At 37.8% G+C, this 26,439-nt stretch overlaps 1 protein-coding gene across 1 annotated transcript in view; it reads left to right on the top strand.

The window, feature by feature from the left end:
• The window catches only part of Acadl (acyl-CoA dehydrogenase long chain), a 43,996-nt gene extending 25,285 nt beyond the window's left edge, over window positions 1-18,711 (top strand). Inside the window, exons 6-11 of the mRNA XM_008846244.3 lie at window positions 739-903; window positions 1,437-1,538; window positions 2,648-2,761; window positions 10,246-10,373; window positions 13,115-13,201; window positions 18,364-18,711. Coding sequence (XP_008844466.1) covers window positions 739-903; window positions 1,437-1,538; window positions 2,648-2,761; window positions 10,246-10,373; window positions 13,115-13,201; window positions 18,364-18,457 — 690 coding nt within the window. The 3' untranslated portion in view covers window positions 18,458-18,711. The remainder of the gene's footprint in view (window positions 1-738; window positions 904-1,436; window positions 1,539-2,647; window positions 2,762-10,245; window positions 10,374-13,114; window positions 13,202-18,363) is intronic.
• Window positions 18,712-26,439: the final 7,728 nt, after the last annotated feature.

Here is a 26,439-nt window from a genome sequence, read left to right as displayed (position 1 = left end):
CTCTGCAAGAGCAACCAGTGTTCTTAACCACTGTGCCATCTCTCCAGCCCTATCTCTCCAGCCCCATGTTCTCCATCCGGGGGCTAGAGAGATGGCTCAGTGGTTAACAACACTGTTCTTGCAGAAGAGGAGGGTTCGAATCCCAGCACCCATATGGGAGCTAGCAACTATCCATAACTCCAGTCCTGGGGGATCCGACAGCCTCTTCTGACCTCTGCGGGCATTGCACAACACAGGTGCACTTACCTGCATGCAGGCAATACACGCATACACATAAAAATAATAAATAAAATTTAAAAGAAAGAAATAGTCCATCTATTAAACAAAACAAAACAAAACAAAACTGTTTCCTTTAAAAAACTGATAAACCTAAGCCTACAATGCCATTTAGAGAAGGTTCCCTTTTCTTCTCTGTAACTCCCTCTGAAATTCAGTTCATCATCTGAATATGCTATCTTGTTTTATTTTAAAGACATAATTGTTAGTTTCTATTAGTATTTATAAAATTAATAGTGAGAAAATGTATAAACTTCCTTTTTGAATCACTAGTGATTTGTCCCCTGCTCTTGAATAACCTCATTTTGAAGAGTCAACCCTGCACGTGCCTGGGTCCCCTGTAGGGAGAGGTGGGGAGTGTGTCCTGCCTGCTCTAGTCCTTGTTCATGAGTTTCCCCCAGCCCTGACTTGCACGTGGGCCTGACTATTGCAGAGCATTATAGTATTTTTGGTATTTTGCAGGTATTCATCACTAATGGGTGGTTAAGTGATGTTGTGATTGTAGTTGCCGTCACAAATCGTGAAGCTCGCTCCCCTGCCCATGGCATAAGCCTTTTTCTGGTGGAAAATGGAATGAAAGGATTTATCAAGGGACGGAAGCTACATAAAATGGGATTGAAGGCCCAGGTAGGTAATAATGTGTCATGTTCTGTTAACAGACTGAGCAATCAGAAAGTTGACGAACAAAATTACCTGTGGTACCTTCCTTGGCTGAATTGCCAGAGTATGTGTTTAAGAGATGGCAGAGGAGATTTCTTTTCAGAAATGTCACTGTATCTCTGCCTGGAGCTCAGTCATGGAAAGGAATCAGGGTATTCTCAATATGTGCTTTTGAAAGGGGAAAGTTAACTGCATGGTAATAAGCAATCTGTGAAGTTGAGAGAGAAAATGATGAAGTAAGAACAGAAAGTATTTTTTATATACAATACTAGAAAACATTTTGCTTAATATGTGTTAGGAATTCTTCCTAGTGCCTAGAGAGTGACTATTGTGGTGAGGAAACTACACCTTATGGAATCACATGGAATTGGATTTAAATCCCTGGTTTATCACTTACTATTTGTTCTTTATTTTTTCTTCAATAGAAATAGTAAATCACCTTACTGGGTTATTGGGAAATTATAATGAGCTGATTCTTGACTTAATTGTACATTTCTTAGGACACTGCAGAACTGTTCTTTGAAGATGTCCGGTTGCCAGCTAATGCACTACTTGGAGAAGAAAATAAAGGATTCTACTACCTCATGCAGGAGCTTCCACAGGTCGTAGATGTTTACATTCCATTTTTTGATTGGATGTTGAGCTAAAATAAAATGATAAAGAACCATAATAAGTCCATGCATGCAGAACTTGTCATATAAGCAATCATTTGAGTATAATGTTTTTTCTTGTTTTTTTATTTATTTTTTTTGTCTTTTTGAGACAGGGTCTCCCTGTAGCCCTAGCTGGCCTGGAACTCACTATGTAGACCAGGCTGGCCTCCCGAGTGCTGGGATTAAAGGCATGAACCACCACACAAAGAAGTATCAGTGTTATAGGGTAGATAAGGAAATAACGGAACCCAGGACTTTCCAAACAAAATTTAACAAAAGTAAGGAAAATAGGTGTTTTATTTCTGTGATTCCTCTTTGGAATGATTTCAGCTTCTCAACTGTAAGTTAAATTTTAAATATTTAAATTTTAACTATTTCATTTATTATTTTTATTTTATGTGTATGTGTGTATTGCCTGCATGTATGTGAGTGCACCCGTGTTGTGCAGTGCCACGGAGGTCAGAAGAGAGCTTTGGATTCCCCTGGAACTAGAGTTAAGGATGATTCGTAGCTGCCATGTGGGTGCTGGGAATCAAACCCGGGTCCTCTGCCAGAGGAGTCAGTGTTCTTAACCACTGAACCATCTCCCTAGCCCTCCTTTTAGCAGTTTTTAAAGAAATGTCATCAAAAAAAGGTTTTAAAGAACTGAATCAAAGGGGAGGGGTTAAGCTCAAAGAGAAAAGTTTCAGCCATATAGTCATGCCTATGGTTTGGAAATATAGTTGTCTAATCATTGGGCCTTACATGCCAGTATAACTGTTTCTACAGATATATTGTTATGTAATACCGAGAGAACAATAAGTAAAAATAATCATCTGTGAAAGTTAATTACATATATATATATATAATAAAGATAGCCACTAATGTAAATTAAGCATTTGTTTGAGAGCATTATTCTTAGATATGTTAAAAGAATCACAAATCTCTGAGAATCTTTTCTTATAAAAAGTTAAGAATTTAATCTTTAGTAATTTATTATAAAGATTATTTATAGGACTTACTAAAATGGTGTGAAAATCATTTATGTAATAATGTTTAACTTAATTTTGGGGTTACAGGAAAGACTGTTAATTGCTGATCTGGCAATTTCCGCCTGTGAGTTCATGTTTGAAGAAACCAGGAACTATGTTAAGCAAAGAAAAGCTTTCGGGAAAACTGTTGCACACTTACAGGTAAGCTTTTCCTTACAGTCCTGTGTTAGTTTATAAATAGTCATCTCATTTCAGTCTAGGTGAAACATTAATTAAGCATAATTTTGATATAAGATGGTATTAGAAAGGAGAAAATGGTTGAGATCCTTAGAGGAAAGAGAGTAGAAATGCAAAGATAAGAGAACTAGGATGGAGTCTTGAGGAAAATGGTAACAAAGACAAAAGAAAGGAGAAGCTGATTGGAGCGTTGTCAGCAAGCCAAGAGGAAAGACGACTCCAGGAGGAGGGAATGGCCTCAAACTCTGAACCCGCAAGTTCGTGTAGAAGCAGTGCAATCATTACATTTGTCAGAAAACTTAGACCTGGCATTAATTATTAAGTAGAATGGGTTTGACTGAAGGGCTTTGTGAAGGGACACAAAGGCATCTTAGTAGTATTATAGGACCAACACTATAGAGATTATTCAAGTGCGAGCTAAATCCTAGCACAGCTTCCGAGCTCATTATAATCTAGGCAAGTTGTGTTCTTGGAGAATACTTTCTTGTTTGTAAGATTTGTAAAGTTCATTTGACATGTGAAACTGTAAGATCATATAATTGTAAATTCTTGAAGTTTGTCAGACTTGGGTTTATTCATAAATGGAAATATTTTTTTTACATATGAATAATATTAGCAGCTCTCTCATAAGGTCACTATGAGGATTTGGTAGAATAGTTCACATGAAGTACCTGGAATGCTGCCTGGCAATTCTTGATGTTCTAGGCACTCAAAAATGCTGTGTACAGTGATATGCAACGTCACTTGTGTTTAACGTCTTAGACAGTGTTGTCAAAGGTCCAGTGATTTAGGGATAGCTTTGTACTGTAGCTAATTGTCAAAATACTGATAATCTCCTCCTGAAAACACTGACACACGTGTCATTTGTTTTTGTTTCACTGAGCACATATTTGTAATTTGATAACTATGAATCTAGAAAAACACACTAAGATTTCTAGGCAGACTGAAGGAAGTTATACCACTTGGTATCACGATGCAGCTTTCTCATCTGTGCTCAATGTGGAATCAGTACCGCTCACATCTCAAGTCCGAACACCACTAGTTTTACTTCAGAGATGTTTTTTAAAATGTTTATTATTATTATTATTATTATTATTCTGACCATCATAAAAATGAAGCCAACTAGATATTATTTTCTTTATTTTGTAAATGAACTTTTCCTATGTTTATGAGTTTCATATTAGATTATTTAAAAGATGACAATAATATTACCCAGATTGGAGGCAGAAAGGATGACTTAGCAGTTAAGAGCACTTGCTGCTCTTCCAGAGAACCTGAATTTGCTTCTCTGCACTCACTCATGTTGGGTGGCTCATAGCCACCTATAACTCCAGCTCCAGGGTTGCAGCCGACCTCCTAAAGCACTCGTATACACATCCACATCTACATACACAGACACAGAAATAATAAAATAAATCTTTTTAAAAAGTTACCAAGATTGCCTGAACAGTTCAGAAAACGTGATTTGACATTTAACCATAAAGGAAGTAGAAACTGGTCTATACTATTTTCCCATAAGAGAAAAGATTTCCTTTAACATGAAGTCGTGGGACTGGGGAGATGGCTTAGTGAATAAAGGTGCTTGCCACCAAAGCTGATGACCTGAGTTTGATCCCAAGAACCCATAGGTGGGAGGAGGCAAGAACCAACTCCTGGGAGTTATTTTCTGACTTGGAACACACGCACTGTGGCATGTGCCCCCCCCCCATATGCATACACAGTAAATAAATGTAATAAAAATAATTTAAAGTGCAGTCATGTGCTATGTAGCAATGTTTTGGTGAGTAAGCATATGTGACCTGGTGATGTAGCTATCATAAGGTTGCAGCTCAAGGTATGTTGGTGGAAATGTTGGTGTGAATAATCTTATCAGCCTTGTAAACTTACATAGCATATGTATTGTATGTTGTCAGGTATATAATACTTGATAATAAACATGTTATATATTATACTCTTTGTTGTCATTGCTTTAGGCTATATTCCTTCTTTCATTAAAGAAGTTTACATTAGCTGGGCATGGTGGCACACGCCTTTATTCCCAGCACTCGGGAGGCAGAGGCAGGCCGATCTCTGTGAGTTCAAGGCCAGCCTGGTCTACATAGTGAGTTCCAGGACAGCTGGGGCTATAGGGAGACCCTGTCTCAAAAAGACAAAAAAAAAAAAAGTTTACATTAAAGCAACATAATGCCAGCAATATCCTCAGACATTTTAGGTTCACCATGGCTCTTATTTGCTTATCAAGACAACCCTGTTTTGCATTTGACTTACACCATTTAGATTTGTGTGGAAACAGTGTGGTTCACACTATGATGAAATTGTTTAATTGGCCTCTTTCTCAGAATGTTTTCCAACTGTTAAGCAATACATGAACTATATTTAATTTATGCTATTTTTCCAAACAAGTATCGTTTTGTTATTTTCCTGCACAGGTAGTTCACTAAAGTTTCAGTAGATGGCAGTAGTAATCTTCTAGCATTCTCCAGTGTGTGTGTGGAGGGGGGCACGTGTATGTGCAAGTTTGCACATTTGTGCATGGATGTGTGGATGCTTTGGGTATCTTCCTCCATTGTGCTCCATCTTAGTTTTTCAGACTAAACCTGTCTCTTACTGATTGAGCTACACTGACTGGCCAGAAAGCCACGACAGTCTGTCTTTACATCTCGCTGTGCTGGACTTACCACCATACTTGGCTTTTATATAGATACTGGGAATCCAAGCTCAGGTCCTCATTACAAGGAGTTTGCCTACTGAACCATTTCCTCAGACCCTACAGTTTCATTTTTTTAATGCAGAGTAGTATTGTTTTCCTAGTATGTATTGACATTTTTGAGCTGTTCTTTAAATTTTTAAAAATCCAAATACGCATGTCTTTGAAGAGTATTTTGTTTTTTTGCTTGTTTGTTGACAGTTTTTTAAGACAGGGTCTTATTATGTAGCTCTGACTGGCCTGGAACTTGCTATGTAGACAAAGATGGTCTTGAATTTGCCTCCCTCTGTATCCTGAGTGCTGAGCTTAACAGCATGCACCATCATGCCTGGCTGAATGATATTTTCATATTTCAAGTGAGGAATATATGCAGAGAGGACAAATAGTATGTTTCTGTGCCTTTTATTTTGGAGCTGGTTACATTTGACTTCTAATTATTTAGCTGAAATAGAAGACCTATACATGTCACATTATACTTGACCAAATGCCACTTTATGAGCACATAACTGTTGATTTCTTTCTTTATAATTCTTGAATCTTGAACATTTTGGCTTTCAGACCATTTGGATACATGTCATAAAATTCCATTTTAGATTAGAGAGTTACCGTACTGAAGAAGCAGTTGTTACAGGATTTTTGTTTTTAAAAATCTGTGTATTCCATTGGTAGTACCACAGTTCATGGTTTACCCTGAAATAGATGATAAAACAATGTAATTTGAATGTTAATAATAATGACTGTCAGGACTGGAGAGATGGCTCAGCGGTTAAGAACACTGTTTGTTCTTGCAGAAGACCCCGGTTCGAATCCCAATACTCACATGGCAGCTAACAATTGTCTGTAACTCCAGTCCCAGGGGATCCAACAGCCTCTTCTGACCTCCCTGAGCATTGCATGGCATGGGTGCACTTACCTACATGCAGGCAATACACACATACACATAAAATAAAAATAATAAAATTTAAAAAATTAATGACATATTTATCTTCATTTTATAGACAGAGAAGTTGAGGCAGAGGTTAAGTAGCATGTCTAATTATACAGGTATTCTAAGTCCAGAACCTGCATTCTTTTTTTCTTTCTTTTGCTTTTGTTTTGTTTTTTGAGACAGGGTCTCCCTATAGTCCAGCAGACTTGGAACTCACTATATAGACCAGGCTAGCCTAGATCTCACAGAGATCTACTTGTTCCTACCCATTCCCTGCTCAGAACCCACATTCTTTAAAAAAAACAAAAAGCAAAAAAAAAAAAAACTTCATTTTTATTTTCATCTGATAAATGAGTGTTTCGCCTGCGTGTATGTAAATGCATCTATGCATACAATGCTGTGGAGGCCAGAAGAAAGTGTCAGGTCTCCTGGAACTGGAGTTATGAATGGTTGTTAGCTACCACATGGGTGCGGGGAACTGAACTCTGCAAGAGCGAGCAACAAGTGCTTTTAACCACTGAGCTCTCTCTCTCCAGCTCCTGTACTATTGATTTTTAAGGACACAAAGTATTTGGGAAAGAAATAGGAAAGAGGGAAAAATCTACTTTTTTCTTCCATTTATTCAAAAAGAGACTATCCAGTTCCTAAGACTTTGTGTAGGGCATGAACTATAAAATTTGGTAGCACGTTGAATTTTTTAATTTTATAGTTAAATATAATATATGATAATAACATATATTTTGTTTTAATGACTTTTGTTTAAATGACTGCTGGGCTTGGTAACCATTCCAAGGTATCTTCCAAGTTTTAAATTTCCAAGATACTTGTCATTCATAGCTTAAAAAAATTAAATTACATTTTAATTTGTTTGCTTTGTGTGTGTGTGTGCGTGTGTGTGTGTGTGTGTAGATAGGTAGATAGATAGATAGATAGATAGATAGATAGATAGATAGATAGGTAGATACTGACATGGAATGTGTGTGGTCAGAGAGAGGTCAGCTCCATTCTCTCTCTCCAACATGTGGACCTCTGGGATGGAACTCAGGTCATCAGACTTGGCAGCAAGTACCTTTACCTGCTGAGCCATCCACCTGGCCCTTGTTCAGATCTTTGAAAGAGGCTCTATTAATTCAGTTCACTTTGTAAGTTACAAAGTGATTTCTGTTTTTCTTTTTCTTTTTTTAATGACACTCATTAAACTGACCTTGAACTCCAGTTCCCCTGCTTCTGCTTGTCAAGAGCTGAGATTACAGATATGTGCCACTGTGCATGTCCAAGATTATTTGTTCTTAAATGGCAGGTCCATTTTTTTTTTTTTTACTACTATCGAATATTGTAACTTTTTTAATCCTAACACTCAGGAAGCAGAGGCAGGGGGATTTCTGTGAGATTGAGACCACCCTGGTCTCCATAGTGAGTTATAGGCCAGCTGGGGGCTACAGGGAGACCCTATCTAAAAAATATTGCTATGAACATGTTGATCCTTCAGGAAAAGCATTGTGCCAGTAAGGGGAGATAGAATTATTAGCAGCTTGGTCATTAGAGAGCACTTTCAAGAAGCTGTGTCTGTGACAAAGCACAAAGGCCTCCTCTGTTTAGTAGCTCCTAGTTCGGTGCCAAGAATATGTAAATATTTAATCTCTTTATCTTCAGACAGTAAATGACAACCTCTTGGCAGCGTTGTTTTTTTTTCAGACCTCTGAACCTAGTAGATGTGCTGAGACAGGAATTCTAATCCTCCATCCTTGTCTGAATTTTAACTTCAGCTTCTAGAAGCTCCAAGTAGTCTCATAGAACAGCTTTGATGTGAGATAGTGCCAAGATCTTCACATGTTGGTATAATAGAAGGCAGACTTTCTTGAGAATTGTCAGATTTCCCCCAGCCCCTCTTTATTTCCCCAAATGAAATGTTATATAGTTTCAGTGAATTAAGCCGGGGGTGGACTTAGAACTCAGTTTCAGGTAATATTTCCTCTTCTGTTTCAAATATCTATAGGCAATTATTTGATCACTCTGGATTTTTCTCTTAATAAACTTGAATGTGTGAGGTAGAGTGGGGATTTTATGTGGATTAAAGGATAGAGATTAGACCAAGCTAAATATATAATTAGTAGATAGGGATATAGGAAAAGTTAGAACATGCAGCATGTTCAGAATCAGAGGCAGGACACCCAGGTCTTCCCACTGCTGTTTTGGAATTATTAGGTGCTGGTTATACTGTTTCTAGAACAGTGTGGGGAAAAAGACACTTGGACTTTTGATCAGCATGAAAGTAGGTATACCATGAAGGATCTGTTCTCCAAAGCCTATTTCAGGTTGTGCCCTGCCCTGGATCATTATTATGGTCCCATTCTTTGATTTTCCAGAAATGAAAAAGTACCAGAACTGCCTACCACCAGTCACACTGAAAGATTCAGTTTCGTGTTTTGAGAATCACCATAGCCAGCAGTATAAAAATAGGTTCAAGGGGCTGGAAAGATGGCTCAGCAGTTAAGAACACTGACTATTCTTGTAGAAAACCTGGGTTTGAATCCCAGAACCCACATGGCAGCTAACAACTGTCCGTAACTCCAGCTTCAGGGGATCCAACAGCCTCTTCTGTCCTCCATGGGCATTGCACGACACGGGTGCACTTACCTACATGTAGGTAATATAGGCATACACATAAAATAAAATAATAAGTAAAAAAAAAATAGGTTCAACATCCTCCAGGAAACTAGCCCCACAACCTCTTTTGAGAACTCACACCTGCCTTTGGACTTAGTGGAAGAGTATAGATTAATACCTAATTTAAGTTTCAGGGCACCACTTTCATCACTACCTGCCATGTGTGCTCCTTCTGTTAGCCACAGTGAATGTCTCATGAATTCCATAGCAGAATGACCAAAATTGTTTCTATCCTAATTTCCACAGGGAAGAGGGTGCCAGTTGGCTATAAATGGGCCTCAGACTTCAGAAGTCAGAATAGGGTGTACTTTTGGAGGCTACCCAAAGTCAAGCCAGTTTCCTGAAGGAGATTCAAGAGCTGGTGCCAGGGAGAACAGATGTAAACTCAGAGTTCAGGGTGTGAGAGCCAGGAGTCAGTGAAATAGAACTGGATTGAAGGCAGACCGAGCAGGAACAATTGAGAATGGTCTAAACAGAATGATTTCCAAGCTCACAGTTGTTGGGTGTCCTTGGTCAGCAGGAGGAGGCAGATAACCCTGACAGTTCAGTGTAGTTGGAGACTAGGTGAAACATTATTCAGAGGTTGTAGGGTGCTTTTGATCTCTGCTTGCTCTGATTCTGTTTTTAATATTATAAGTGATTATTAACATAATATTTTGATGATGTATATATGATTATATTAATCTCTCTCGTCCATCTAGCTTGTTACTTTATTATTTTACCTGAAAGCAAAGAGGCACAATAGAGAAGTGCATAGTCTTAATTTTATTAATACAGAATAGATGTTTAAGGATTTACTACTCTCTGGAGAAATGGGTGTTTTTAGCAGCTGTATGCAAAGGATTGTACCACAAGATGGTGCTCACACATTAAGGGTCATGATTTTTCTTAAAGTAGTTTCCTTTAAATTACGATATGTATTTATCTTTATGTATTTACATGTTTTTACATATTTCATATGACTTTTAAACATTAAAATATGCTGTTTTTTTTTCATTTAAGTTACTTAACATATGCCCTTTATTGGAGGAAAACCCCCACAATTCCACTTGTGTTTTGATTTAAAAATTTGTTATTATGTAAGTGTTTGAGATGCTGAGTCAAAACCTGTTCTTTTAACATGCTCCTTTTCCCTTTCAACACAAGACGGTGCAGCATAAACTAGCAGAATTAAAAACACACATTTGTGTAACCAGAGCTTTTGTGGACAGCTGTCTGCAACTGCATGAAGCAAAGCGTCTGGACTCAGCCTCCGCTTCCATGGCAAAATATTGGTATGCACATTACTGTAATTAAAATGTGGTTTGTTCAGATTCCTGTGGAATCCAGCCAGCTCTCTACACAGTGTTGAGCACGTTAAAGGAGGAAGTCTCTGTAAATGAAAAATGGCAGTAAGAATCAACTTAGAAAAAAAAAGCTGCTGAAAGCCCTATTAGGTCTATTTAAAAAATTTTAAATTATGTGTATGAGTGTTTTGCCTGCATGTATGTATGTAAGTGCACTCATGCTTGCACTGCTCATGGAGGCCAGAAGAGGGCGTCAGATCCGCTGGAACCAGAATTATAGATGGTTGTTAGACACCATGTGGGTGCTGGGAACCAAACTCAGGTCCTCAGCAAGAGCAGCCAGTGCTCTTAACCACTGAGCCATCTCTCTAGCCCCCTATTAGGTCTATTTATAATGTGTTAAAAATTATTCAAGTTGGGATTTAGTTTATATCTTGTTATTGGAAGGAAAATGTTAAGAGACTGAAGTAGGATGACTGCGTATCTCATTTAAGTAATAGTTTAGTTTCAGATTATCAGAAGAGTGACAGAACAAGACTGGAAGAACAGAATGGTGGAACTCCGGAAATGGAGTCCCAGTTCTGTAACAGAACTCCAACTAAACCTAATTCCCTCAGGGACAACTTTTGTTATCTGTGAAATGTTTAAATTGAATAGAATTTCTGGTGTTTTACAGATCTAAGAAAAATACTGAGTTATTGACTGTCTAGGTCATACATGGCAACTGTTCTATTTAGTGAATGGAGGAAAAGTTCTATTAAGTTTAGAAAGACTTTCATTTGAATTAAAGATGATTAACAGTAGTGTGAAAGATCAGCTTAAGGGGCTGGAGAGATGGCTCAGCGGTGAAGAGCACTGACTGCTCTTGCAGAGGACCCAGGTTCAATTCCCAGCACCCACATGGCAGCTACAAACCGTCCTTAGCTCCAGTTCCAGGGGAATCTGATACCTTCTTCTGACCTCCACAGCATTGCACAACATGGGTGGACTCACATACATGTAGGCAGTACACTCATACACATAAAAATAATAAATAAAAAAATATTTTTTTAAAAAAGCCCCTATAAGAGTTTTATAGGGGCTATAAGTGTTTTAAGATGCAAAAACATGTGGTCTAAATCAGATTGTGGAGCAGTGATTGGCCTCCTTTAAAAAAAAAAAAATTCTCACATAACATCCGAAAAGTAGCCTGAAAAAAAATTCCTGTAATTATTTATTAACTTGAGTTCTGTTTGTCATTACTAGACAAGAGGAACTATGCAGAATGGTTCTCTGTGTAATGGTTTCTATAATAATAAATTATCAGATTCAAAGGGAATGTGAAGTTACTAGGCACTTACACTTTGAGGGGAAACATTTTATACTTAGAGCAAGTTCTTTGGCTTAAGGAAAAAGGTACAGAAAAGAATAATAGATAATTTTAGGACTAAATCTTTTTTGTTTTTGAGACAGGGTCTCCCTGTAGCCCCAGCTGCCCTGGCACTTGCTATATAGAGCAGGCTGGATTCATTCTCACAGAGATCCACCTGCCTCTGCCTCCGGAGTGCTGAGACTAAAGGTATGCGCCACCACGTCCACCTTTGGGTTAGATTTTGTATAGCTACTGTCTTTGTGCTTTGGAAATATGAGGCTTATGTATACAATGATGCTGAACACTGGGCAGCAAGTGCTGTAACTAGTAAATCTTCCACTGAAATACTTGTCAAATACAAAAATTATTGAATTCCAATTATTGCATCAGAGAATTGTCTGTTAGTTTTTATGTTGGGAGTGAGTGTGTTTTTTAGGCATAGCCTCCCTGTTTTGTGTTTAGTTAAAAAAAACTTTTGTTTTTATTGTTTTTAGACAGGGTCTCATGTAGCCCAATCTGGCCTCAGACTCCCTTTGTAGCCAAAAATGAACTTGAATTCCTGATCCTAATACCTTCCTCTCCTAAGTTCTGGTATTATGTAGCGTTTAAGAATTATTGAAAATGTGTTTTTTCCTGCTTTTGCTTATGTTGCCCACTATTGGAAAAGAATCTTGAACTATCTCATTTTATATTCAGGTGCATAATATCTCTAAATCTCTATAATTTTATGGATTTAAAAGTTAGTTAAAATTATCACCGAGGAATGGGAATCCTTTTTTCTTTCTTTCCCCTGTAGCCCCAGCTGGCCTGGAACTCACTATGTAGACCAGGCTGGCCTGGAAATCACAGAGATCCGCCTGCCTCTGCTTCCGGAGTGCTGGGATTAAAGGCATGCACCACCATGTCTGGCCGGGAATCCTTTTATTTAAGGCAAGGTCTCATGTAGCCAAGGTGGCCTCCCACTCAGCATGTACCAGAGGTTGGCCTTGGACTTCTGATCCTCCTGTCTGCAGGCATGGCCATCACCCCATGTTTATGTGGTGCTGGGGTTTGTACCTAGAAATTTGAGCCTGCTGGGCACGTACACTACCAACTGAACTACATCCCCAACCCACCAAAATAGTGAAATCTTAATAGCAATTTCCATATATTATTGCCAACCTTAATAAAAACCTAGTCAGAAATAAAGATGAGGAAGGTATTCTTTATGTGAAAATTCTTTTAAAGTTTATTTCCTATGTATTTTGTGTCATCTTCCCTAGCTGTTAGATAGGCTTCTTTGAATGGCTTGATAAATAAATTATTTATTGATTATAAAGTACCTCATGAATTTCCATTTCAACTTTTCCTTTTCTGCTTGTTATTTTGGTCATCTTAGGGCATCTGAATTACAGAACAGTGTAGCTTATGAATGTGTACAGCTCCATGGAGGCTGGGGATACATGTGGGAGTACCCGATTGCAAAGTAAGTATGGCTGCTCTATGATGCTTTTCTTATTGGAAAAGAGAAGAAAATTTCTTTACTGTACTTTGTATAACAAATAGAGAGGGAAAGAAAGTAGTAAGTCTTCATTTTTCAACTGATTATGGAATATATTCATGCAAGTATGAATATACTTTACTGGTTTACCATTAGGATTTTATTTTTAAAGAAAGGGATGAGTCTATTTTTATTTATTTGCTTATTTTTAATATTTATTTACTTATTTTTGTGTGTGTGTTTTTTAAAACTTTTTATTGCATTTTTGTGTATTTTTTACAGAATATCTTAATCTTTATACCCCTTCTCCATTGGCAGCCTCCCATAGCCCCGCACCCCCCACGGGAGTTCATGCATTCTGTCGTTTATGTTAAGGCTTATCATGTCAGATTAGTGTTCCTAGACATCCCTCAGTGCAAGTACCTCCACTGAGGTCTAGTCAGCCTATCTAGAGTTCTTCCCTTTAAGAAGATCAGCTCAGCAGTCTGCATCCTGATTCCCTATTGGCAATTTGGGTAACCTCTTCAAGGGATGGTGTGTTAAGAATAGGAGGTAGAAACTGGCTAGGCAGTTAGGGTAAAAAGACCCCAAAGAAAAGTAGCCAGTTTCTTGGCTAAAAATCAAAATGTCCTTGGACCTCTTAGCAGCATACTCTGTTCCAAAGGCCAAAAATGTCAAAAGTATTTGGGATCTTTTATCTAATTCCTAAAAGATTTTAGGGTTACCTCTTCAGAGGTAACAAACCCCATAAAAAGAAAGAGTACATGAAGTTTTTCAGGAAAAAGTGATGGGGAGATATGGGAGGAGTTGGTTGGGGGAGAGTGGGCATGGATTTGATCAAAACACCTCATACGCATGTGTGATTTTGCCTGCATGTATATAAGTGCACCCAAGTTGTGCCATGCCCACAGAGACCAGAAGATGGCATTAAGTCTCCTGGAACTGGAGTTATGGACACTTGTTAGCCACCATGTGGGTGCTGGGTACCGAAGCTGGGTCCTCTGCAAGAGCAGCCAGTGCTCTTTACTGAGCCATATCTCAAGCCCCTCCAGTATACTTTAACACTTGATACTTAGCTTTAAAAGATACATCACTTTTTAATTTATCTTTTAGTTTATTTTTTGTAGTTGTATTAGTTACTGTTCTCATTGGTATGATAAAATACCCTGACAAAAGCAACAGAAGGAAGAGGGTTTTTTTTTTTTGCTCACAGTTTGAAGGCACAGTCCACTGTGGCAGGGGAAGTCCCAGGGCAGGAGTTGAGACAGCTAGTCCAGTTATATCTTGAGTCCAGAACATAAGCCCAGGGAATGGTTCAGAATCCCTCATCGCTATGCCCAGAGTCATGTGACCTAGTTGTTTTCAGACCCTGTCAAATTGATAATAAGTATTAACTCTCAGAAGTGGTCACAGGGATTGAACCTAGGGCCTTGCACATATTGAGCAAGCAATCTACCATTGTCCACCATTCCAAGCTGCTTTGAAAAGAACAAACAAAACCAAACAAAACAAGATAGCAATACAGAAAGACTAGCTTGCATAATAAACAGCATCAATCAGGATTTTTTTTTCTCTTTAAGACTGTAAGCATGGGTGGTTAAGAGCACTGTCTGCTCTTACAGAGGACCCAGCTTTGGTTCCCAGCATCCACATGGCAGCTAATATCCATCCATAACTTCAGTTCCAGGGTATCCAACATCCTCTTCTGGCCTCAGCAGGCATTGCATGCATGGATATGCTTTCATTCATTCAGGCAAAACATTCATATACATAAAATTAAAATAAAGAAAATGAATATAACCGTGGGGCAGGTGTGATGGCACACTCCTTTAGTCCTAGCACTCCAGAGGCAGTGGCAGGTGGATCTCTGTGAGTTCTCCTGGTCTACATAGTGATTTCCAGACTGGCCAGGGTACATAGTGAGACCCTGTCTCAAAAAGAAGAAAAATAAAAAAAGAATAAAAGTGTGAAGCCTTTTTCTTTTTTCTCAAATAAGTCCTTTGACTGAGATTTTGGTACACCCTTTCAGCATAGGCTTTCACCGAAAGGAGGTTTTTCTTTTGAAAACTTATCAGAATTTTTCCCATGTTTTTGTTTTGCCAGTCTTCATCATCTTATTTATAATATTCAAAGTGTTTTAAAAGTAAAATAATAATGGAAGTTTATAGCCTTGTGCTTGAGCTCTGTTGTCACAACCGCTACTGGGAAAGCAGGCATATATTGACTCAACATCAATGTAGTGTAGATTCCAAGAAGCACATGAGAAGGGAAGAGAAGTCAGCTGCCTTGGTAGCTTAAGGTTAGAGCACAGCATAGGCCAGGGTCTCTTGTTTCTTGAAGTCTATTCCTTTCTGTCAGTAGCAAGAAAACCTGTAGCTTGATAACTTATTTAAAATGTTTTCAGTTTGAGACACTTGTACTCAAAATAATCACCATTCTTGGCTCCCTTGCCAGTTCAAAGATTATGTGACTCTTTATCTAGACTACTCTTTCCCCTAAGATGTAGGACTTCCTAATATTACCTGATATCACATTAGACAGTATGTGGGGATAGTATACAGACTTTGATTTAAAGGAAATCATTCTACTTGTGATTCTTATAGATTAAGCTACATTATTTGTGTGTGTGTGTGTGTGTGTGTGTGTGTGTGTGTGTTGATTGAGAACTCTACACAGAGAAGACAGACACAGAAACACACATGCACACACAGACAGACAAACAGTGGGTGAATTTGTTATTTTGGCCTCAGGTAAAAGAGATATTTTGTTTCCATTCAAAATTGTAAAAATTTTTAGATAATCTTCAGCATGTGGGTTTTTTTTAAGTTTTGTTAAGCTTAGGGTTGGACATCTGAGATGTTCTCTGCCACCCTAGGAGGAACAGCCCAAAATGGAGAGTTTTGTGCAGTGCAGTTAAACATTTCTTCTGCTGCCTTTCTCTGGTTAATTTTAGTTACCTAAATTTAATTAGTAACTTATGAAAAGTCTACTGATCTCTGTCATTACGTACTCTGGTAGAACTTCTTTAATATGAACAATAAATGTCCAACCCAGGCCAGAAACATCTAAAAGCATTGGGATTGCTGAAGTAAGCTGGAATGTAAGAAAAATCTTCAAGATTCAAGTGCTTAGTTTTGTAGAGAAAAATAAAATCTTCCAGGGGATGGATGGATTATGAAAACAGAAATGTATATACATTTTAAAATTTATATCAGAGGGGCTGGAGTGATGGCTCAAGGGTTAAGAGCACTGGCTGCTCTTGCAGAGGACCTGGGTTCAATTCCCAGTACCTACATGGCAGCTAACAACTGTCAGTAACTCCACTTCCAGGGGAATCTGATGCTCTCTTCTGATATCTGTGGCCATTGATGACATGGATGCACTTACATACATTCAGATAATACACTCATAAAATGGGCAACAGGCCCCAATTTTAGTTGAAGAACTGTTGGCAGCTAATTACTGCAGCGTGAGTAAGAACTGATCTTCTTAGAAGGAGGGACTCTAGATAGGCTGATTCAACCTCAGTGAATGAACTTGCACTGAGGGATGTCTGGGGACACTAACTTAACTCAGTAAGCCTTAACACAAACCCTGACAGAATGCATGAATTCCAGTGGGTGGGACTATGGGAGATTGCCAGTGGGGAAGGGAGTATAAAGATGATTAGGATATTATGTATGAAATTTTAAAAAATCAAGTAAAAATTAAAATTTTAAAAAGACAAAAATAGTTTTTAAAATTCTATCAGAAAGTACTGAGATTTTTAATTTCCTTTATAATGCAGTAAATTACATCAGTAAATAGTAACTGAGGGCCCATTTGTCTGTGAGGTATCCTAACAAATACAAAATAGTGTAAGTTCAGAGTTGGTCATGTTCCTTTGAGTTTTAGAAATTAAGTAATTTATTAAAACCCAAATTTTATATTTGAGAAAGACATGCCTTTAAATTTGCCTACTGCACAAAGTTCAAAACATAAAAACTAGCTCCACATGACTGCGCCAATTCAGTGTAGTGATGTAATAAGGTACACTTGCCAAGTCACCTACATTCTTGTTCCAGTCTGACAATCATCTGTTATGTGACCAGTACATGGTAATCATTAATCAGTAAATGTATTAACTTCTCTGATTCTTTTTACTTGTAAAACAATAATATTTATCCCTAGTGATTCCACAGCTAAGAGGTTAAATTGAAAAGAAAAAAGAGAAAAACAACTAAATAGTTGCTAATGTAGCTGTTGAGTGAATTCCTAGGGCTAAGACAGGGCTCAGTGGTAGCGCTCTTGCCTGGTGGGGCACTGATTCAGTTCTAGCATCGGAACAACAAAAAAGTGAATTCCTGATTGTGTGTGTATATCTGTGTGTGCTTAACCCCATATGTTATTGTTAATCATTTCCCCCAGCATAAGCTACTTGTTAACTTTGTGAGAAAAATATTTTCTAAAAAATCAGGTGGTGGTTGTGGTAATGAGATTTAAAGGAACGCCAGGAAAAAAGTAATTTCTCGGGGCTGGAGAGATGGTTCAGTGGTTAAGAGCACTGACTGCTCTTGCAGAGGACCCGGGTTTGATTCCCAGCTCCCACATGGCAGCTACGTTCCGTCCTTAACTCCAGTTCCAGGGGAATCCGAAGCCCTCTTCTGACTTCTGGCATTGTACGACACTGGTACACTCACATACATGCAGGCAATACACTCATACACATAAAATAAAAATAATAAAAAAAAGTAATTTCTCTTTTTTTTGCCTTAAGAATCAGTGGATCTCAAATTTCTGGGGTAAACTAAAAAGATAATAAGAAACTAAGATACTCCATGCATTTCTAAATTTAAAGCAGACTTTTCAGATTTCTGTTATATGTGCTCAATTTTATAAAATTATGTCAGATAAAATGTACCTAAATGTTGTTTTGATTTGATAATGTCGTTAAGCAAACTAAAAGCTATATAGATTATCAATATCTTAATGGGCTTTTGGTATACCATCCTAGGATGACTCAGTACTGTACTATAGAATGTTATTTATGAAGAACTTTTACTGCTTATGTTTTATGAAGTAAATACTTTAATAATTATCTGGAGAGATAGAATTTAAACTTTCTACTGTCTCATTTATCTAAATTCAATTAACCCTCATTTATCTAGAGCTTATGTGGATGCTCGAGTTCAGCCAATCTATGGTGGTACCAATGAAATAATGAGAGACTTGATTGCAAGACAGATCGTCAGTGACAAATAGACATCTGCCCACATCCTGGAATCCTATTACAGCTAATCTGGATTTGAATCTGCTCAAGAGAAAACATAACCTGGAAAGAGGGGGAAACAGTAAAGGTGTTTCCATGTGTGTTGTCTGTAGAGAAAGAAACCAAATAGAAATTTAAACTTAACACAGGGGAAGGAAAAATCTTTGAACCCAAAGAGTCTAAAGTGACACCTTGAGATGTGTGCCTTTTTTAAAAAAAATATAGTAAATGTCAAAGATTTTCTGACTCCAGAAGCCTTAATGTCTCATTTGTCTCTCAAATTCTAAAAATGTCTTTGATTCTTAAAATTGAGACAGAAATAATTTTATGTTCTTCTACTGTAATAACAGTAATAAAATACAATTCATGGAATTTGAAATGAAAAAATAAGTATAATTTACGGAAAGTCATTTCAGCTACTTTTGGTTCCACATTCCCTAGAATATTTGTTTCTACAGTGCTACCACCAACCCCATGTTTTTAAAGCAATGAATGGAACTCTTTCTTCAAACAAAATGACTGTACCAAATATATATGAGGATATATATATATATACATAAATATATATATATATGCAATTATATATCAGAAATAAAGTAAAACTTAAAAAAAAAAAAGCTTGCGTAGAATATCTGCAAGACTGATGATTGAAGAGATGCTCTGGTTGGAAGAAAGGCATAGTTTCTTAGCTGATGGCGTCTGGGCTTTCAATGAAATTCCATTCCGTTTCAATTTAAATAGGACAATGCAGTAATCTGTCAACCTTCAATTCAAGATATTTGGTAGTTATCGAAACAGAAGCTCTTATTTTGCAACAGTGCAGTTTATGTATGTGTAACAAATACTGTGTATCTTTTATAAACCAGACTGTTGAAAATATAACAGCAAGCAAGTTTTGCAAGAGTCCTTCTAAAAAACTAGTAGTAAGTAGAGTTGGAAATAAAAGAAAGAAACATTTAAATAAGAAGGTAAGGAAATCATATTTGAGACTCAAGTCAATATTATGAAAAATAAAATCATTAAACTGCCAATATATCAGTAAATTTTTTGGTACATAGTAATGATAGTGAAAATACTAGTTTTAAAATGAAAATCAATACATATGTGTTCAACTTTAAAAATCATAACATTTCTTTATCACTACAACTGGATTTGGCAGATAGGAGGTGGAATATTGTGACACATCCTTTCCTCAGTGGACAGCTTCGATTTGCTCTAGAACAGAAGTTTGTATGGTTGCCAATTTAGGTTCTTTTATATACATTGATTAGTACATTCTTTTTTTTTAAGATTTAGTTTATTTTTAATTATGGGGAGGGGGTACCCATGAGTGCAGTATTGGATTCCCCTAGAGCGGGATATGGGCACTGGGAACCAAGCTTGCTTTTCTGCAAGACCAGCAAGTGAACCCCCTGAGCCAGCCATCTCTTTAGTCCCTAAAATATCTTATCATGTATTTGAACGTTTGCAGCTTGCACCTCCCTCCTGCCAACAGGAACCTCAAAGGATTTGATAGAAATCATCCCCCTCCCCACCCCCCCCCCCCCGTCTCTTTCCTTTACCATCAAAATCTTAGGGGAAACTCCATTTTAGGAATAAATCATCCTTTGAAGACTAAAAAGTTAATTAAGAGCAGGAATATTCTGCAGAGTGGAGGTGAACAGACCTGGGTTTGAATGATGAGACTTTCAGAATTTCTAACCTTATTTCAAAAGGAACTCAGGGTGTGTTTTTCAACCTTGCCTTAGGTGTTCATTCTTAAACAGCTAATCTTTGCTTGAATTATTGTCCCCTAAGGAGGGTATTTATCATCCCTATCTCATGCAGTGCTGAGTGCTCAAGAAACAATAAATAATAACAATGCTCAGAAGAACAAGCCGGACAGGCAGCAAGAAAGCAACACTGTGTGAATATTAATGAGAATTTAAAGGCTTGGTAATTTCATTTGGGGGCTGAGATTCTTAGGATCAAAATTACTGCTTTAACTATTTTTGTCGTGTATTTTTTCGAAGGTGTCATTGAAAATTGTTTTAATTTGCTATTTTAAAATCGCACTGCAAATGTTTACTAAGCTAGTAATCTTAGTAGTTTGTGGCTCGGAGCATAAGACTACCAGGAGACTTCTCATGGAGTATTCATTTTGGCACATACAGAGTTTGTTTACTTGTCACTGGAAAGATTTGAAATTGAGACAGAAGCTAACTGCAGGCCCGTGTCTACTGCTTTATAGTAAAGTTGAAAAGTTCTACTCGTTTTAAAATTTTTATTTTCAAGAAAAAGATTATGGAGAGCTTCAAATATACTAAAAATAGAGTGGCGTGTCACTAACCTCCAGCTTAACATTTGCCAGTTATTCTGTGAGAATTCTTTTTCTCAAGTCATTTGAGGCGAGTTCCAGATTTCATGCTATTTCACACACATACATATTCCAGAGTACATATGTAATTGATGAAAGGGTTCTGGTGTGCTGCTGCTGCTGCTGCTGCTCCTTTTTTAATTTGATCTAGCCAGAAGGTCATTACCATACTCCAGAAATTTCAGTTTAATGTGTGATGCCATGTTCATATACATTTTCCACAATTGTATAAAAAAAATGCCGCCTTTGGTTTAGTTTAAGTTAGAATCTAAGCAAGACCTACAAATTCCATTTGGGTGCTGGAGATTGTATATTGCTCTTCTACAGAACCCAAGTTCAGTTCCCATTACCCAACATTGGCTGGCTCACAACAGCCAGCTTCAGGAGATCCAACATCCTCCTCTGGCTTGTGCCAACGTTAGAAGCATGCGTATGTGCGCGCACACACACACACACACACACACAAGTTAAAAAAGCTTTATAAAAATTCCATTTGGCTGTGTTGTCTCTTCTCTTTCTTATATGAGAGATGAGGGGCCTTCTTCTGCTTCCCTTCCCTTATCGCTTTAAATTAAAAATACATATTATTCTTTGGTACATATTGCAGAATTGCAGTTTGTGCTCCCAGAAATTTAGCATCTGTAGATTCTTGATTTTAGTGTGTGAAGACTCGTGCAGCTCTAACCACAACCAGGATACAGAACGATTCCATTTCTTCACAAGTCTCTCATGCTCTTCATATGTCAACTTCCCACATGTTTAGCCCCTGAAACCCACTGCTCTGATCTTTGTCATTATAGTTCTGTCATTTTGAGACAGTGGTATTTCCTCATGGATATACCACAGCTTATTGTGTTCACCTGTTTAAGCACTTGACATCTTGGTTCAGGTTAAAGTTAAATGTAGCATCTTCCTAAGGATAAATTTCCTTTCCAGGAGGGAAATTGTTGGGTTACATGTATATTTAGAGTTAGGAAAACACTGCCAAACTGTTTTTCCAGAGAACCTGTACTGTTTTACCTTCCAACCATCGCATAAGAGTTTCATTTGCTCTGAATAATCTCCAGCACTTGTAAGATTTTTTTCATCCATTCTAAAAGGCACATACTTTAGTCTCCTGGTTTGCATTCCCCTGATTCTTAAGGAGACAGCTTTTCTTAATGCTTATCTTCCACCTATTTCCCTTGGTGAGTTGTCCTAAGTTTTTTGTTTTTTAGTTGGTTTGCTTGTTTTCTTAATGTCGAATTTGGAGGGTTTCTTTATATAATCTAGGTTTTGTGAGGCACAAAGCTAAAAAGGTGTGTGTGTGGGCAGCAGGCATTTTCGGATTCAGATTGTTAGTATAGAGTTGCAAAAGAAAAAAAGTTGCAAAAGAAGAGTAGCTAAAAGTATCAGCTTTCAAATGCCCTTGATGCAGAGTGACCCTGAAACAATAGGGTTAGGTGACCTTGTTGCTAAGGCCCATTCAGTGCTGCTAAGCACTTTATAGTGTAGGTGTGCCTTCAAGATGAGGTAGGAAGTCTTGTACCTCCTAAGATCTAGTGAGACAATGAGAAACTGTCTATGATAGCCTCTGTGGACCAGAGGGAAGCTGGGGAGAACTGGCCTTGAGGCAGCACCTCACAAGCTTCCCTTGTGCTGTTCCAGGGGGATCTAAGCATTCTGATGATCAGCTGCCGCTCAGGCCTTGCCCATATGACCTGTGTTGAAACAAGGAAGGTTACTGAGCTCTGGCTCAAGCTGTTCCCCTATAGATGTTAGTCCCTTGTCATATATGATTTGTAAACATTTTATTCCTGTCTGTAGCTAGTCTTTGCAATTTTGGGGGAGAGGGGAGGGTCTCTTTTGAGACAGGGTCTCCCTGTAGCCTCAGCAGGCCTAGAACTTGCCATGTAGACCAGACTGACCTTGAACTCACAGAGATTTGCCTGCCTCTGCCTCCTGAGTGCTGGGATTAACAGTTGATTTCACACAGCAAAAGTTTTTAAGTTTTGAATTCTGATTTATCATTTTTTTTCTTTCATAGATTATACATTTGGTATCAAGTCTAAGAATTCTTTACCCAAAACCCAGGTCTTAATTTTTTCTATATTGTTAGAATTTTGTATTTTGTATTATTCATTTAGACTTATGTTCATTTAGTAATTTTATATAAGGTGTGAGGCTTCATCTTTAGATCGTTTTTCTAGCTGATATATGTCCAAGTGTTCCAGTGTTAATTGTTGGAAAGAGTACCCTTCTCCATTGGACTGGTTTTTCAGCTTTGCTTGCTAGAAGTCAAGTGGCCATGTTTATCTGGGTCTGTTTCTGGTTGCTGTTCTGTCTGTTTTACTTTTTTGCTGTCCTGATTTTTGGCAGTTTTTACAAAATCTTAAAATCAGATGGAATTTCTCTAGTATTGTTTTTTCAAGATTGCTTTGGCCTACTCGAATTCTTGTTATATCCCATACAAAATTTTGAATTAATCTATCTCTACAAAAATATCCTGCTTGGGGCTGGAGAAATGGTTCAGCACCCAAGAACACTGGCTGCTCTCTTGCAGAGGACCTGAGTTCAGTTCCCAGCACCCACATGGCAGCTAGCAACCATCTGTAACTCTAGTTCCAGGGGATCTGATGCCCTCTTCTGACCTCTGGGCACTGCATGACATGGGTCCACTTACACACATGTAGGCAATACACTTATACACATAAAATAAAAATAATAAAGTATTTAAAAAAAATCCTGCTAAAGTTTTGTTTGGGATGAGGAAGGACTACAGATCAATTTGAAGGGTAGTACCGTTTTTGCTGTGTTGAGTCTTCCAAGTTATGAATAAAGAGTATATTTACTTAGACCTCTGTTTGGCTATTTTTAGATTTCATCACTAAGATATCTTGTATATGCTTTGTTATATTTGTATGTAAACACTTTTTTAGAGCTACTGCAATTTATATTCTGGTTTATGATTATTGCCAAGATAATTGTTTATGTAGTATGCTATGGTTTGTTAAACTCACTTATTAATTCTACAAGTTATTTTGTAGATTTCTTTGTATTTCTACATAGACAACAGTGTTACCTAGGAATCAGAAGTTACTTCCCCCTCCCCCAATCTGTATTGTCTTTCATTTCTTGATTTTTCCTTTTTTTTTTTTTCTTCTCCTGTATTTTTGTTATTGTTTTGAGTCAGGGTCTCCCTGTAGTCCCAGGTGACTTGGAACTCTCTGTGTAGATCAGGCTGGCCTTGATCTCATAGAGATCCACCTGCCTCTGCCTCTGCCTCTGCTGGGGGTAAAGGCATGCACTACCTTGCTGGCCTTCCCTTCTTTTTATTTTGGTTTTATTATTTTGATTAGGATTTCCCCTACAACAGTAAATGGGAATGGAGTGAGTAGACAACAGAAGTTTATTTCTTACAGTTCTTACATTTGACTTGGAAGTCTAAGATTAAGGTGCTTCACAGGCTCTGTATCTGATAAAGTCCCAGATGGTACCCTAAACACTGTCCTGAGATAAACACTGTGTCCCTGTAAGGCAGAGTGGCAGAAGGCAAAAAGGACTGTCTTGTTCCCTCAAGACCTTTATAAAAAGACACCTCATTGTGAGAACAGAACCGTTATGGCTTCATCACCTCCTGAAGTTTTATCTCCTAATATCGTTGCATTGGAGAGGACATTCAGTATGAATTTGGGAGCACAAAGCATTCAAACTATAATTCTGGAATACATTGAATTTTAAATATTGATCCATATATTCTTGGGATTAACTTGGTTATAATATTTTATTTTCACATATTCTTTTATTTGATTTGATAACTTGAGAATTTTTGTGTCCATAAGGGAAATGGAGCTGAGGGGTTATTGTCATTTTCTTGCATTATACTTTTTTCATTATGTATTATCTTTTTTTGTTTGCTTGTTTTTAACAAGGTAATACTGACAAATGAGTGGGTCTCGCTTTCCCTGTTCCTCCATAAAGTTGATACGTTGGGAAACAACGACAACAAAACAATTTACTTTGTAGAATATCCATCATTATTGATTTAACTCATTGATGTTTCATGATGGTTTCTATGTATTCCTCCATTCTCCATGATTCCTGTAAACTGATGTAGAGGTTTAATTAGATTCAGGCTCAACACTTTTGCCCAGATGTCTTAATAAGAAGCACTATGGATAACCTATTGCATCACTGCATCAGACACCTATGCAGTTTCTCAGTTGTAGTGATTCTGACACTGATTGGGGGATTCAGATAGTATCTGTCTAATACCTGCATGAAATATCCTGTCCATGTTTTGCCTAGTGCCGTTGTATCAACTGATCATTTGTTAGTTTCCCAGGAATTGAAAAGGATGCTTTTCTAAGTTCTTCACCCCTTTACTGTTTATTAACTGTATTTCATAAACAAGAATTTTCATAATATTTTTGGTTGGTTTATATCATCTTGGGCACTTAAGAAATCAGAAACAGAGACACAGAAGTACTCTCAGAACTCTGACAACTCCTGTGACAGATGAAAAGGAAAGGAATTCATATTGGGCAGGGTGAATAGAGCCCAGGTGAGTCTTACCCAGATGCCAAAGGGAAGATGTGGAGTTGAGGGACTGGGCAGAAATAGCCAACCATTAGTTACCATTCCTGCTCAGTAACACTGTCCCAGGACTGCCTAGAGAGGTCTGGTCCTAAAAGTTGATATGAGGCTAGGTGTGGTGGTACATACCTATAGTTCTAGCACACAGGAGGATCACCAGGAGTTGGAGGCCAGCCCGGTCTACATATAAAAAAAAATGGTGTGGATCCCATAGCTGCTAACTACTGGAGTTTGTCAGTGTAGTTCTATCTTTAGAATAGTTTTTATCCTTTGACAGTTTCCCACGTGTATCTTGATCATGTCCAACCCAAATGGCCCCTCCTCTAATACTTCTCCTCTCCCACTTTCATGCCTTTTTAAAATAACCCACTGAGTCATATTAATCTTCCTACACTCACAGGTTTGTGGGGCCATCCACCTGAGCAAGGGCAACCTACCAGTGGCTGCACCCATGTAGAAAAATGACTCCTTTCCCAGCAGCCATGGATTGAGAATAGCTCATCTGCTAGGGTTTCTTGTTTGTTTGGGGGCTTTTGTTTGATTTGCTTGCTTTGTTTTGTTTTGTGTTTTTTTGATCTGTTTGTTTTCAAACCTGTCTTGCTATGTAGTCCAAGCCAACATTGAACTCTCGATCGTCTTGTTTCTGAGGGCTAGTATTATAACATATGCACCACCACACCCAGCTCAGGTGTTCTTTTTAATCCCTATTTTAATATAATTATCATGAGACCGCAATAGACAGCATCTTGCTATGTTACCCATGCTAGACTCAAGCCTAGACTCCTCCAGCCTCAGCTGCCTATGTGCTAGGATTACATATATTTGCCACCATACCTGACAATTAACTGTATTTTTTACAATAAAATGTCAAGTCCTTTCTTAAAGGTATGTAGGCGTGGTATATACATGGACACTACATCCCGAGACACAGTTCATAAATAAGAGGCAAATACATTTCTCTCTTCAGTTCACTTCTTTTTAGAATAATGAGTGCTGTAGCAACTTCTAATGGTAATGTTTTTTTTTTTTTAATTTTTATTCAGT

This window comes from Nannospalax galili, unplaced genomic scaffold (assembly GCF_000622305.1).
Source record: "Nannospalax galili isolate Female #2095 unplaced genomic scaffold, S.galili_v1.0 scaffold281, whole genome shotgun sequence".
NCBI lineage: Eukaryota > Metazoa > Chordata > Mammalia > Rodentia > Spalacidae > Nannospalax > Nannospalax galili.
Note: the sequence above shows the minus strand (reverse complement) of the source record. Positions and strands in the feature narration are given on the sequence as shown.